A 15,761-nucleotide genomic window follows, 5' to 3' on the forward strand; every position below is an offset into this window, starting at 1 on the left:
TTTGGGATGCATCACATGCTTCAGTTATGTTTTTATCGTGAATCGATATCTCATATGTCAATGAAATATTTTGAGATACAACGAATATTTCATATGTTTTCTTATCTTAGATCGATATAACACACAAATGAGATGCTTTGAGATGTATCAAATGCATTAAATACTTTTTTGCCCTAGATAACGCATCACATACAAATGAGATGCTTTGGAATTCATTAAACGCTTCAAATGTTTTATTGTTATAATGAGACATTTGGGATATGTAAGGTGCTTCAATTTTATTTTATTTTTTTCACCTAGGTGGATGCGTCTCACGTGTTAAAGTAGATCTAGTTATTTGACATGTTGAGAATTTAGAGCCAACCTAGGTCCATCGTCAACCCTTATTGTAAGTCTCAATGTTAGAAGTGAGTGGATTCAAATCTTAGATTTCTTGTAAAACTACATGAAACTAGTGGACCATTTGGTCAACGTGTTGAGTTGCCAAAAATTCCAAGTCGATGTAGTGTCGATAATCATGTTTAATCCTCCATATAATCGACATCCTTGTCATTTACGCTATTGTTAGCACGTAAAGGGTACCAAAGCAAAATGTAATAATAATTTAATGATTCAACCATGTCAAGTCTTAGAGGTTCAAATATGTATCTTCATGATTGTGCCAAGAGACCAAGAATGCTGCATGATTAAATTTGATTACTTTTAGAGATAATAGATAGTTCATGGCCAGACTCAATTGTATTAGGAGTTAACAAATATTTCACAGTTGAATTTGGTTGCGTTAGGAGATAATAGATACTTTATGGTTGGGTTCAACATTGTCAAAAGATAACGAGAATTTGATGACCAGATTTTATTATGTCAGGAGATAGTAGACACTTCATGGATGAATTCTGCTCTGTTATAAAATAACAGACACTTCAAAGCTAAATTTAGAAGCATCAAGAGGCTTTATAGTCAAATTCATCTGACCATAAAGGATATTTTATGGTCAAATTTATCTATGTCAAAAGATAATAGATGCTTCGTAATCGGGTTCATTAATAAATGATTAATTATTTGATTCGATTTGATGCTTTATGGTCAAATTTGATTATGTTAAGAGATAATAGATGCTTTATGCTTCATGACTATACTTACTAGCATTAGCAGATTTGAACACTTCATGGTTTGATCCAAAGGTTGAAAATTATCTATCCTTTACCCTTTCTCATTTTCAAGGCTTACGAAAAAACTCTATACTTGAAACACTTCTCTTTCATCAAAGAACAACTTTTATAATACAAGAGAAAACTTTTCGTACTTAAGCTAAAATATCTTTAGCAACTCTTATCTCAACTCACAAACCATATGAGGTATATATAAAGGCTCCGAACGCCTCAAAACATGAAGTGAATCAAGGAAAAATATTTAAAAACATAATATTGAAGGTTCTCCAATCGCTCCGAGTAGTACAAATACTAAACAACCAAAATCGCATTACATTGAAACGTACTACCACAACTCAGGATAGTACTATCATCAGGTTGGGTGACAAGCTTTCAAGCCTAATAAGAGCTTAAAATAGCCCAAAAACTAACCTAAGCAATCTAACCTCGTAAAGGTCTATTTTGAGTTTAACTAAAACTAAGCATTTGTACGGGCCTAATAATTTAACTAAAACTAAATATGTCAACCACTCTTTTAATACATCATTGAAACTTTTGATATATTGTCCATTCTTCTCGTATATCATCTAATCCTTTTGTACTTTATCTAAGCATTCAATATATTATCTAATTCTTCAGTATATTAACTTTACTATGATATTTGATCTTCTAACACGATATTCGATCTTGTAATATAATGCCTGACATTTGATACGAAGTCTGATCTTTAGTATATTAACCAATTTTGTTGATTTAACATCCAATTTTTCAACACGATAATATTCAAGCATAATATCTAATTATATAATAAAAAAATAAACCATTTAATGGCCCAAATCCATAGTTAAAGTAATTTTTGCATCACTTAGCATAATATTAATTTCTTAAATTTATCAATTAATTTAATCATCAAAATTTGAGACTCAAAAGCTTTATAACTGAATGCTTCATGGACATGCTCGTAGATAATGAAAACTTCATAATCAAATTTGACTATGTTAGAAAGTATTAAATTCTTTATGATCGGATCCAATAAAGAGGAGGCGAAAAGCCTTAACTCCAACTATAATGACACCGTCTCTATCAAAAAGGCCCTGATCAACATAGATACTTTTATTGACATACATTACTATGACACATTTTACAAGCTAAGGTTAACTATTAATGATCTTACCCCAACATTTTAGTTTTTGATATGGTTCATTAGTGATTCCTTCTACCCCTCTCAGCATCATCAACTTGTATGTCAGGTCTGACTCATAGCCTTGCTCAATGATAATGTTGACAAAATTCATAGAGGCCAATATTTTGTTAGCATATGATGTTATTATTGGTTGACCTATACTAAGTAGCTTCGGGCTATGGTCTCAACTTATCACATATCGATAAAATTTCCAATAGGATCAAGAGTCAAAAGGAATTCAAGAGCAATCTAATGAAGTCTCGTGAATGCTATTTGATAATGATTTTTCTTCTAAAAGATGTGTCATAATTGATAGATCCTCGAGATGACATTAAGCCTTTTTCTCACCTCAACCTGCTAATCATAAGTGTTATGTAAGTCAATCACATGAGTGATGGTATAAGCTGAAAGCTTAAAAAATGAATCAATGAGTTAAGATTTTGATTAAGATCATTTTAAATTAATATTGAGCTGAAATAGGGCCCGCTTATCATAAAAGCTTTTGGACTTGTAGCAGGATTAAAATCAGTCTACTAAAAGGTCATGCTAGTAGCCTAACTGGGCTTAGACCGGGTCAACTGACAAGTATAAATATTATTTTATCAATATTTTTTGATAATAATGTCCTCTAGGATAATAATATCATCGGTGATAATACTATCTATAATTTAAATTTTATGATAATAAGATCATAAAAATTTAGATTTATGATTCATCAAAATTTAATTATAATATCGCCCAATATAAGTGATAAGTGATGGTCGAACAAATCAAACGTGATCCTTGTATGATCACGCCGTCACCAACCTCCACCCTATGTCATAAAAGGAGAAAACAAAAGGTATGATACTCATCTTATGTTGTGATTTCTGCATGTAGACTCTGTTTCCAACCCTGTAGAGATTTACTCTGGATTATCTGACCCGAGAAGAAATTCCACCTCATGCGGCTGTTTGCAGAATCATTTCATCTAATGCACAGTCGGAAGTGTCTATATGTATGAGATCAAAAACCAAGCTGTCGTCTTTTGTTTTCATATCTGCGCTGTGAGTTGCCATCCGAGATCATTGTCTGATACGAGGAGCAACACCCACGAGGACCTCAAATCACCATTCCACGACCAAGCATTCAAATTTCCAGCCAACATTTACATACATAGATTAAAGACACCACAACTTTTATTTAATTATAAACCATTCAAAGAGTTCGGCAGTTGATTACAATACTGTACTACAGAGCGAACACTCAACAACAAAGAACGTGAGAGGAGAAGAAACAGGTAGGGCTAGAGAAGTTAGTAGTCCTCGGGAGCCAAGGGCTGGTGAGTGCGGGGAGTCTCATCCGGGATCACAAGGAACTCATAGGTAAGCCCTGCAAGAGCTGCTCCTACCAAGGGGCCAACCCAGTACACCCAGTGGCTCTTCCACCTCCAGCCGACGACTGCCGGTCCGAAGGCCCGCGCGGGATTCATCGCGGCGCCGTCGAATGGCCCGCCGGCAAGGATGTTGGCGCCCAGGATGAAGCCGATGGCGAGAGGCGCGATGATGCCGAGATGGCCTCTCCTGGGATCGATCGCCGTCGCGTACACGGTGTAGACGAGCCCGAACGTCATTACGATCTCCAGCAGGACTGCGTGCCCCTCACTGACGCCCGACGCCACCCCGAATCCCAGCGGCCTCTTCATGTCGAAAAAACATACACCGAACAACCTCACCATAAACAAACAAATGACATGTTACAGTGGATTGCAAGCGTTCCTTACCATGCCACCGGTTGCCAGCCTGAGGAGGAGAGCGGCGACGACAGCGCCGAGTAGCTGAGCCACCCAGTAGAAGACCGCCAGTATGAGAGAGATCCGGCCGCCGACAAGGGCGCCGAGTGTGACAGCAGGGTTGACATGGCCGCCGGAAATGTTGAAGGCGACGGAGACCGCGACAGAAAAAGCCAGAGCGTGGGCTATGGCCACCACCACAAGCCCTCCGGCGGTGGAGGTGTCCTTGTAGAGCTTTCCTGCGACCAATTAGCCTCTACCCTTGGTAACGACACGCACGCATGTGCGTACAACGCATGTGATCTACTTACCGAGGGAGAGAACGGAGCCTTCGGCGGCGAAGACAAAGAGAGCCGTGGCGATGAACTCGGAGAGTGCCGCACGCATGGTGTCCGGGTGGACGGCATCTTCCGCGCGACCGAAGGCGAACCTGCGAGGTGGCATGGCTGCAGCTCAATCTAACTCTCGATCAGCCCTTCCTCTTTCTTACCGGTACCGATAGTCGTTCTGAACGGGGAATTGCCGAGGAGAAAAGGATGAGGATCGTGCCGAGAAGAGGGTTCCAAACGAGGAGTGAGGGGACACGTGGGAAGAAGGTTACTGAGAGGAGTGGCACGTTGAGGGTAGTGTTGAGGTGGCCAAAACCTGCTCATAGTGCAGTGCAGTCTGGTGGCTTCTTTATCTTCTTATCTTATTATCTTCGAGTCGTGACGCTCGCTCGGTGCGTGCTTCCTGCATGCAGGGGAAGAACTCGATGTTCCGGAGATCAGCGTTGCCTTCCCTAAAAATTGGCTTTATGTAACAGTGGTTTATCTATGGATTGAGGAGTGGATACATGACCTTATCCAGTTTGCATTGGTTTTGCAAAGATCATTGCCAATTACGATGATAAAATGTGAGAGCTGCTCTACCAGTGCGTGTCGCCTCTCGTGTAGTAAAGGAGAAGCACAGTTTCCACAGGAACTGGAGTGGCCAAGGACTTGCACTTGTCAGCAAAACCAGCCATGCACCAAAAGATATCAATTCACATCAAGATCGGTTTGATACTCTATTGCTTTTGATTTCTTGCATTATGTGTGATCAAGTTGGTATTCCAAGATCATTGCAAATGCCTTTTCGAAAGCACAGGCCCAGGCCCAGGCCCATATCGCTTAAAATTTGAATTACCGGGTTGGATGCCCCCGTGTTCCAAAAGCCGAAGAGATGCCTCTTTTCGAACGGCTATTTTGCCTTAATGGTCTTTCTCACGTCTATGACTAACGCGAAATCCTTACGTGATGAGGTGTCGTACGAAGGTGCTGTGGTATTTGATGTGGGGCCTACTCGTAAAATTCCTTGACCGTAAATTCTACAAGTGAAATTTGCCATAGGTCGTAACATTATATCTTCTCCGCGGTCGCTCCTTTCTCTAGCTGTCGAAGAAACCCTACCTCTCCCCTCGAAGTCCTCGCTCTCGTCTCGTGCTCTCCGCTCGATCCGTCGTGAGTTCTCCGGGCCGTCCGAGATCTACCGCTTCTGTTTGTTCTCGACATCGGATCTTGATTCCTGACCCTAGTTTTTCTCCGCATCTTCAGGTTTGGTATAGTCGACCTTAATCTTCTCTTTATACCTTATAGTATTTGGGTATCCCAGGCACCGCTAGATTTGTTAGCTCATTTCTGCGTATTTGTATTGCTTTGTGCATGTCACGTGGTTTAAATTTTGGATTATTTGAAGCAATCTTGATCTGTTATGGTTCAAATGAGTTTGTTCTCACATGAGGGCGTGTGGCTGCATCAAATAGCTCCACATTTGACTATTCCTGTTAGTTGAAATTTTTGCAGAGTTAATTAAAACTTATGGAGCATGAAGGATGCAAGATGAACACTCCTACTAACTTGGGGTCTGGGGTGACACTGCCTGTGATGTCAAACAAGAAAGATTCGGATAGCGAATCTCTTGAAGACATGAAAATTGATCAAAAGCAAGGACTTGGAAGTAGCCTTGCAACTCCAACACCTGAGAAACCTGAGTGGAGCAGCAAAGCAAGAGTAATTTCTTCTCTTTCTAGGAAACAACTTGCTGAAGATTTAAGAAATGAAGGTGATGGTGACCAATCTGCTTTTTTTTTCAAGTTTGTAAAATTTTGACTCGCTTTCTGATACAAATTCTTTGGTCTCAGAGCCAGTCGAAAAAAATGGTCTTTCGCATGGACAAAAGAAGGAACATAAATCAGATGAACTTCCAGAGAAGTGTGTTACATGATATTACATCCTTCTTTTATTTTTTTTTGCAACCAGTAGTGATCGCATGCCTTTAATAACAGTTACCAGATTTTGGCTGAACTATTTAGTCGATTAGAGACTTCTACAAGGTTGCTTGGGTTGCGTAAGTTGTTGCCAACTTTTCGCAACATTTGCACACAGGTGGAGGTCTTGACGAAGAGGTACTAGAATGTTATGTTAAGTATTTGAAGAAACATTGTTTTACTCATTCATATGGCTTCTCTTTTGCCAGGAAGATTCTATACAGCCATATTGCACAGATGAAATATATCTTCCCTGAAGCAATTCAGACAGAAAAGATACTTGTACATGACAAGGAGAGCTTATTAGTCATTTCAGATATGAAGATTACTCTACTAAAAGAGGTTGCGGATCATAATTCACATTCCTGCCAATCTGCATCCGTCGCTTTATGCAAAACCTTTCGTGCAAGGCTCTTGGATTTCTTCATTACACATCCAGAGGTATTCTTCCATGATGCTTTAATCCAGGCCTAGTTGTTATCTGAACAAATGAGGGTTACTGAAAGCAATTGTTTATTGTTTTCTATTAAATTCTTTGGTATTTGACTTCTAAATGCTGTAAAGTTCACTTGTTTTTTCTTGCAAAAGGTTGAGAACATTTCTTGTGGTTTTGTAGTTTTTAGATGATATGCTTTATGGAAGAGTTAGTTGAAAGATATTGTATTATATAATAGATCATTTTACTGCTTATACTTGATTAAAAATGAATATTATAACAGTGAAGCAGGGTTCATACAGTCAATATTATATGTTAAAATGGATTATGTGTCATACTTGTTGGAGGTGATTGAAGTACCATAGGTTTGGTATAATGCGTTTTGTAATTGAGTTGGTATATGTGCTTAATATGACTTGGATATTTTAGTAGAATTCTTGTATCAATTTGTTGATCTTTTTAGAAGTATTTGATAAATTTGTTTCAGTTCTCACTTCTATGTCTGCAATGCATTTTTATGATGTTAAAATTGAATATATCTTCCTATCTATTTGATCTAGTGGCTCTGCATACAATTCCTGATGAGCCTTTGTATGATTGATGTGTTAATTAATTGTCAGCACTAATTATGGATTTTGTGATGAGGAAAAAAATAATTGCATAGTACACACCTGCATAACGACAGGAAATTAGAAAGTGATGACAATCTTGAAGCACGTAAGCCTGAGGATCAACACATATGTTTCCAGTGCAGCAACACCACTAGTTGGTGGCCTTTTTGTATCCCTTGCAGATTTGATAGTTTGACGATTAGATCGTTTACTTTCTGATTTTTTCTTCACAATTTTCAATTGTCAAGAATGGAAAATTTTGTTATCTGAACATTGCGTTCTTTAACCACTTGGTTGCATCATCATTATTATTGTTGTTGTTGTTGTTAGTAGATTAAGCTATTTCAGAATTGCACAGAAGGTAAATGGTCCTTTTGCTAAACTTTCACTTACATGGTTTCTTCAAGAACTTATGTTTTTCCTTGGTTGTCTGGATAATAGGGTACTGATATCCCTGAGGCCGAGCTACCAGAGCCATTCAATCAAAGAAGCCATAGTCTGCCTCTAGAATTATTACCTGAGAATTCTTGCATTGAACCACTAGAAATTTCTGCTGAGCTTGGATTCTTGTCAAATTCTTCTCTCTTACCATCATCATTTAAAAGGCAATTTTCTAAAAAAGGTGTCATATCAGAAACTCATACAACTCAAGTACTTGCTGCTTCAGTTTCCTTTAAATCTACAAGCAGTTGTGATGCGGCCAAGGAGAGCAGTAGCCCCCCAAAGTTTGATAGCCTTTCTTCTGGTTCGGCCAAAAATTCATCTGCTGATATGACCTCTAATTCAGATAGCCCCACGATTTTCCAGTATTTTGAAAGCACACCTGTGAAAGGTGCTTTACAATTAGGCGAGATGACAGACACTCCAGCTCAGCAGACACCCAAAAGACCAGTTCCAACTCCTCATGAAAAGTTGACTACCGAAAGTGAAGAGTCAGTTGATGAAGCCAGATTGACTACGTCAGCTCGTAGGTCACTTATTTACTCTACAAACATGGAGGAAACTGTCAAAGGTTCAGTTACCAATACATCTCAGAAATGCATGGTTGCTGAGTATTCTTCACATGAAGCTCCATCTACTAGAAGTTATACTTGGGAAGAAGAAACTGGAAAATCCCGTACCCATCTGGTAGACATGGTATGTTTATTGTAGTGATTATGATGTGGCCAATGTGCAGTAATGTTAGTCTCGTCTTATGTTCTTGTTCGTGTATCTTTATTAGTAATTGCATATGGCCTGAAATTTCTAGGTTTTGTGTAGCTTGACTCATAACTTATTGCCTCAGTATGTAAAATGTTGCCTCCAAATTAAGTGATAGCATTGTGCTGAATTTGCATTCCATAGAGGTGCTTACATTTAAGATTCTAAAAACTTGTTTATCATCAAGTTCGAAGATGTTGGTTATATATGTTGCTACTTAAGTGTCACATATCATTCTTGCACGAAATTTTGTTTTCATTGACATCCACATGGAGTGACACTGACTGACATAGGTTGATGCATGTTTTGATTAGTTTGTAGCCTTCTATATGATATGCGAACTTGTGCGATATATATCTATCAAGATTTTAACGTTATACCATGACATAGCAATGACTTAGTAGTCATTGTTACAAACCCTTTTGTAACATTCTTTCTTTTAATTACGACCACATTCTTTTATAACCCTTTTATAACATTCTTTCTTTTAATTACGGTCACATTCTTGTTTTGCAAATCAGGCATTCGTGAGCATTAGGTTCAGTCTTTTAATCAGTCAATGTAGTTTGTTTGGTATTACATAATAAATTGACTTCTGATATATAATTATAGGTACATAATCTAACAGCTGCAAATTCTAAGGATTACAAGTTGGTCCAAATGGGAGATAGGAAGCACAATGAGATGCTAGCTGGTTTGTCAGAAACATTTGATGCAATCTGCTTCATTTCTCGGTCCATCAAGTGTTCAATAATCACAAAGGAGGAGCTTTTACACAAAATACTTTCTAATAACTTGGAAATTGAGGAGACCAGTATGATTTTTTTTGACAGCCTATTCTTATATTGGAATCTTTCTTTTTTTCATGCCAGATGGTTAACTATTCTAATGTGTTTGCATGGCAGGAGAAGCAGAGGAGCACTTGAGTTTATTAGAACGTCTACTTCCAGATTGGATTTCTAAGAAGGCAGCATCTAATGGCCAGCATTTTTATCGGCAAGTTATTTCTAACCAAGTCATTCGAATTATGTTTTCTTGCAAGAATTTCCTTTAGATCTCTGGACAATCTAAACTCAATGTTACCTGAGTTAGAAATCCAGTGAAGCACTTTCTTTTTATGCAGTGCTATGTTTTCTATTCATATCATTTTTGTTAATTTTGCAGCATCGAGCAAACATCAGATCGAGAAGCCTTACGTGCTAAGCTACTAGAAGCTTTGTGAGATTTTCTTTTCTTGTAAGAGTTACTTGATTTAGTCTAATTGCCAATTATGAGTGCACAAAGTTGAAAAGAACACCTGTAAGTGTTAAAAGTTTCTGTTTTATGCTTTTTTCTAATCAATCAGTCTTCTTTTTCTCTTATGAATGCTTTTTTCTGTTAATAGCCTGTGACTATTAACAGAAAAAGTTGGATGTCTTTTTTCTGTCTCTTTGATTATTGAAGTGCCATGAGATCTGTTTCATTTTATTTGTCGAGCAATGCAAGTTTGCATGGTACAGCTGCTCACATAATGACTATAAATGTTGGAACAACATCAGATATTCATCTTAAAATAGAAAAAACTAATTTAAGAATATAGGCGTTCCTCGTGCAGGACGCGGATCAGTTTTTCTTTTTCAAGCTTTTTCTCCAGACTCTGAAAAGGTTTTATGGACCACAAACGTGGCCATAAAAACTGGGAACTGTGAGGGCATGAGTGGGATGATGGCCTGATCCTTCTCATCAGCTGACCTTTAATAATAGTTAATATAATGGGAGAGAAAAAGAAGAACAAAGTGAACTGAGGACACTGAGGAAAGGTTGGCAGTAGGCCAAGCGAAGTAAATTCTGCATCGACTTTACTGAGGCACGAACACAATCCTTGAGTAAAATGGTTTTATGATGATTTATAGCAGTAGAGGAAACGCTGGCGAGTGATGATTTCCAGCAGCAGAGGAAACAGTGGGCAAATGAAATGGTTTTCAGATGCTCGGAGGCCGAGAAGGGACAGCATCTCTGCCTCCACCACTGTCAATACCCGCATTAAAAAGTGGAATTTAGGGACCCCCGAGGCAATGTAGCCCCTACAAAGTGATCGAATCAAAGTACTCTGAGGCTTTGAAAATATTAGTCGATAAGGCTCGACATTCCACTTGCATCTCTCAGACAGAAATGTATAGTTTAAGCAGGTAGCAGCAGCTACTTAGCTATTTCTTTTATCCATGCGAGTCTTTATCTCAACCATGTGATCGTGACAAACATTGATCTAAATCACACATAGGTATGGGAGAAGTAAGAGCAAGAAGCTACAATATGACCAACTGTAGCACTGCAGCGCTCATCTTCCTTTATCCATGTGATGACCAAAACCTCGCCATATTCCATAACACGGCGGACCCAGAATCTTAAACAAAGCAAAAGAGAGATCAAAAGCGAGCATCTCCCCCGCCCTTGTCTGTCCTATATAGCTCTGCAACGTCCACTATACCCTCAGAGTTATCCAACAAGCCTCTTTTTACCTCACCTCCCTCCCCACCACCCGCTCTCTCTACTTAGAAAAGGATTGAGTCGGGCGAGACGACTCTTAGCAGTGGGGTGTTCTCTTACGTCCCTCAGAGGTTGAAGAATATTATTCCATTTGCTGGTCTGTGAGGTGGCGGGGATGGCCGTGGCCGTTGGAGCAGTGGCGGCAACCTTGGGAGAGGCTGGGGTGACGCTGGCAGGAGGGAAGAGGAGGTTTAGAAGCCTCTACTGGCGGCTCAGGGCGGAGATAAGGAGGCAGCTGGGGAAAGCAAGGGAGAGCAAGCAGCGCTTCAGCTTCCACTATGACCCTTTCAGCTATGCCCTCAACTTCGACGACGGTTGCAGCTCCTCCGGCTTCCTGTCCCTGTAGCTTCTGGTTTGTCTTTTGTAGCTCTGAGTGATGTATATAGGGAAGTGTTGCAGTAGTAATGAGTGGTTTGACGGCCTTTCGAAAGCCTGTTTCTGGTTTTCCGTCGCTGGGTTGGGATGAAACGAAGCGGAGCTTGATGCAGCAAAAGGGTGAACGAACTCATGGCAGCTCATCAATGCTGATGTTTTGAGCCAGAAGCTTCTCTTTGTATATTTCTCCTTGATCACTGTCTGTTTCTTTCGTTGAATGCTCTTCTAAACCATCGATCAAGTTCTACTCGACTGTTCTTCCCGAGCAAACGTAGGAAGTGATCTTACAAAGAAAAAATAGAGAGTTCATTCTAAAGAACAAAACTTGAGAAGGAATTGCGAGTAGCAGTGTCTCTGCTTCTTCTACCGCTGCTGCTGTCTTAGGATCAGGAGAACAGATGAACCGTAGAAAGGCCATTATGGCTTCTTTGATTCCACTGTTCTTCTGCTGCTTCTCTGTTCTGAACCCTCACCCTTCAATGCAACTGTATTGAGGAGGGTGGCACGTGCCACAGGCCCACAACTGCTTGATAAAACTCTCTTGATTCACAAGGATTTGCTGCTTTCTATTTCCACACACGGTGAAGAATATGGTCACCGAGCTCATTGCTTGACAAGTCCAAGAATTCCAGCTTCAGTATCTGTCCCAAGCTAAACATGAACTTTGCCATGGATCTACTAAGAACCTCTGTGTAACCTAACCAAGATCTGATATGGATCATGTTATTTGGCCTTTGCTGCTATACATAAGCAAATGAATTAATGCACTTGAGAGCCAGATTGAGGACATTAAACTAATCTATGAGCTACAGTAAACAAGCTTCTGGCTAAGAGACCGCATGTACTCTTGGAGCATATTCTGTGGGATCATCTCATCTCCTCGACGACATCGAGCTCCACTAACGTATCCATGCAAGAGTGGCATATTCTCCTCTGCCAGTTTCGTCCCAGCTATCTGTATATTCTAGGCGATCGATCCCGGTATATCTGGAGCCCATGGCCACCTCAAGTATACCACCATTCCACAATTCTTCTCGGGGTGCTATCCTCCATGATCGTCAGATGCCCTATAAGCTTCTGCGCGTGCGGCCTTCTTCTGTGCATCTTCTTCCGAGCCTCTGATAGCATACGTGAGTTTTAACAGCTGCATTCAAACTCGATCCCTTTTTTTCTCTGTTTCGCGTATTGCAGATCTAACTCTTCAATGATGCTACACGACCATGCTTTCTGACATGGCATGCTAATACTTGATGGAATTTACATGAAAATATTTGTTGTCGAGTCCATAAATTATACATCGAGGGAGTGATTGTTGTTGATGATTTGCAGTTAACAGATATGATGATGTTTCATCTGCCCTGTTTGTGCACACCACCAAAATATTAAATACGTTGACTTATGTTTGGTGATGATCTTTCATAGGCATTTATTCGAAGAAATCTTAGTTCTATTATCATTTCTGAAAACTGACAACGTATGCGAGAACGCTTACGGGCGATGAGTCCAAAGTCTTTGTAGATAGTGATAAATAGAGTGTTTTAGATGCTTTCTTATCAGGTAAAGCATAACAACAGCATATCTTGTCGGAGGATGACATTTTAGCCTTCAAACTTAATAGCTTTGATTATTTAAAGGTCGAACACACAGATGTCCAAAGTCACGTACGTGCCTGATTGATAATACGCTTACTTATATAGAGCGAGTAGACTATTGCTTGCTCACGCATCAGACCAGGTGACGTGATAGAGTCCCACGTCTGTGGAGATCCCCAACGCTTTCCACACGGCAGGGGAAGCATCCACAATGTTGTTCGGGCAAGGAGGCTGGAAGTCATGCTCGTCATCACATCCATTCACCGAGTCGCACTCGTCCACCACCTTGGCAAGAACAGACCTCCCATTAGCGTGGATCCTAATCATCTGATGGCAGCGGCTTCCACCGGCGTACCACCCGGTGGACAGCGCGACCACCATCTCCTTGTCACTGTGGTAACTATTGTCGCACTCCGACGGGCCACCTCCGTCGCAGTTCTCCTCGAAGCAGTTGACGGTCAGCTTCGCATGGGTGTGTCCGGTGATGGGTGGCGAACAGCGGTACTGCGGGTACGACTCGCCGGCCTTGCAGCAGTCAGAGCTGTAGCCCGGGTCGCAGTGGCCGGGCTTGCCCGGTAGGTGTCCGCTGGGATGGCAACTAGCCAGTTGACGGTGTGAGCTTGCAAGATAGAGATTCATGAGAGCTACAAGTAGCAGTATCGTCATAAGCAGCAGTGAAGATTTGGCCATCTCTCGCTTACTCCTTGTGAGTAAGAACTGCTCCAAAGGATCGATCTTTGGTTTGAATGTGGATTGATAGGTATATATAGACTGCTTGTTAGAACCAATCAAAGGTTCTGCAATATTAAACTGGATAGAAGAGGGAAGAGATTAGTGGAGAAAAAGAGGCAAAACTCAATTTTCTATTAAATCTGATCTCGGTTTTATCTGCCATGCATTCCGACATTACATTGATAACATCTAATATAATACAATAGGATTATGCAACAAGAACCTCCTTCGACATCCAAGTTTCTAATTAAAGAAAAGCTCAAACTATAATCCGATAGATAACAACAAACTTTACCTATCAAATCTAAATTATATTCTAATTTCTAACCACTTGTTCTATAAGTTCCAACATTAATGTGAGCGGACGGTTGGCTGCCATGACGACCCTAACTATAGGGGATTCACGTCTTCTTTAAGCTTAGATTCTATTCATTCATGGTGAGTAAACTAGAATAAGTATGCTATCGGAGACCATTAGCATCGTTTTAATCTTTTTATTCTTTATTCATCATCACACTACCGACCACGCGTATTTATATCAATAAAGAAGAAAGCTTCTTGGATGATTTTCCTAAAAACAAAATACTTTTTGAGGATTTTCAACTAGTCGGTTGCTCATTGCCTTCGTCCAACCAAAGAGGCCCCATTGCCATTTCCCCACAAGACCCTTTTCACCTTTCTTTAAGCCTTCCTCCCCTCCCTCTCGTCGATCGTCGACCTTAGCGGAGGAGAAGGAGATTAAGGGGAAGGAGGCAGCCTCGGTGCGGCTTCCCCACCCTCCTCCCCTGCATGGTTCATCATCTAGTCTCCTGTTCGAATAGGTGGCACCATCCATTCCCTTGCCCGAGCCCTGTCAATCATGCCCACATTGCCCAGGCCCTTGCCTCCATAGTGCTCGTTGACCTCAGTGGAGGGGAAGGAGGTTGATGAGGGTGGTGTGGCCTTAGCAGTACGACGATAATGACAGACAAGGACGAGAGCAAAGACGATGACGAAGGTGAGGGCTGAGATAGTGTGGGCACGATAGGTAAGGGATGACCTGATAAGGAAGGAGGGAGGGAACAGTTCGATGACCAACGTGACGGGAGGTGGTGAGGATAATAACGAGAGCCTTGCCATTGCAAATACTGACGAGAAGTATTTATATGTTTATTAAAAATAGAGGACACCATCTCAAAAAAAAAAAAAAAAAAAAAAAACATGAGCACCTCCTAAAAAGCAAAAAAAAAGAAAAAGAAAAAACATGAGCTTTCTCATGAAAATTTCCCAAGTTTGTTTGTACTACAACACTTGGTACTATATTCATACTTAAATTGTCGATATCCCCTTTCAACAAACTTCCTTCTCATTTGCCCTCATATTCATAGGAAAATTATTCTTTGTGTATGTAAATTTAGTTAGCATAGAATCTAGCATTAGACGACCAACTCAAGTAAGCCATAAACAAGATGAATCGTAAAGCTTGTGTCAATAGTTGAGGACATGAGGATTATGTTTGGAGTCCTTATTAAGCAAGTAGCACTAAATCCCATAAACAGATAAAATGAAACTTGTATCAGCTCAGCATCAGCAACCTTTTACCAAAGAGAACGCTTTCATGATTCAAATCCTAACAATCGGTTCACCTAATCCACCGAATACCTCGCTGTATCTGATTGTGTGTTCTCATCAGTTAGTAGTTGATGGAGGGAAACGCCAGCTTTCAACAATCAAAATATGGGAGATCTTAGGTGGGGAACTCATGACTAATCCACTGCACCTTTTGTCGGCACCTTTTCTTTGGAAATGTGCAGGTTTTGGAAGGCCAGTAGCTTGTGTTATTCATCGAATGTACCTCCAGCTCAGAACAAAGAAGTTTAATAGATAAGCCTTGTGAGATGACACCTCTCTTTTGTCCTCC

At 40.3% G+C, this 15,761-nt stretch overlaps 3 protein-coding genes across 4 annotated transcripts; 1 reads left to right on the forward strand and 2 right to left on the reverse strand.

Annotated features, from left to right (window-relative positions):
* Window positions 1–3,491: 3,491 nt before the first annotated feature.
* LOC135612869 (aquaporin TIP3-1-like) lies at window positions 3,492–4,582 on the reverse strand. Its single transcript, XM_065109638.1, has 3 exons — window positions 4,414–4,582; window positions 4,094–4,341; window positions 3,492–4,009 (listed from the first exon to the last, which is right to left on the reverse strand). The coding sequence occupies exons 1-3, from the start codon at window positions 4,544–4,546 to the stop codon at window positions 3,626–3,628; spliced, it is 765 nt and encodes a 254-aa protein (XP_064965710.1). The 5' UTR covers window positions 4,547–4,582; the 3' UTR covers window positions 3,492–3,625.
* Window positions 4,583–5,501: 919 nt separating this feature from the next.
* On the forward strand, window positions 5,502–9,997 carry LOC103975850 (CDT1-like protein a, chloroplastic). Of its 2 annotated transcripts, none has more exons than XM_009390955.3 (9): window positions 5,502–5,676; window positions 5,911–6,184; window positions 6,264–6,333; window positions 6,408–6,527; window positions 6,599–6,830; window positions 7,878–8,573; window positions 9,249–9,450; window positions 9,542–9,632; window positions 9,801–9,997. In XM_009390955.3, exons 2-9 carry the CDS (start codon window positions 5,941–5,943, stop codon window positions 9,856–9,858), a joined length of 1,713 nt encoding a protein of 570 aa, XP_009389230.2. In that variant the 5' UTR covers window positions 5,502–5,676; window positions 5,911–5,940; the 3' UTR covers window positions 9,859–9,997. The 2 variants fall into 2 exon arrangements, with proteins under 2 accessions (XP_009389230.2, XP_009389229.2); XM_009390954.3 differs by having other exon boundaries at window positions 5,926–6,184.
* Window positions 9,998–13,177: 3,180 nt separating this feature from the next.
* On the reverse strand, window positions 13,178–13,844 carry LOC135612870 (putative ripening-related protein 1). Its single transcript, XM_065109646.1, has one exon. It carries the CDS (start codon window positions 13,817–13,819, stop codon window positions 13,256–13,258), a length of 564 nt encoding a protein of 187 aa, XP_064965718.1. The 5' UTR covers window positions 13,820–13,844; the 3' UTR covers window positions 13,178–13,255.
* Between the last annotated feature and the right edge of the window lie 1,917 nt (window positions 13,845–15,761).

Source organism: Musa acuminata, chromosome BXJ1-2 (genome assembly GCF_036884655.1).
Source record: "Musa acuminata AAA Group cultivar baxijiao chromosome BXJ1-2, Cavendish_Baxijiao_AAA, whole genome shotgun sequence".
Taxonomy (NCBI): domain Eukaryota; kingdom Viridiplantae; phylum Streptophyta; class Magnoliopsida; order Zingiberales; family Musaceae; genus Musa; species Musa acuminata.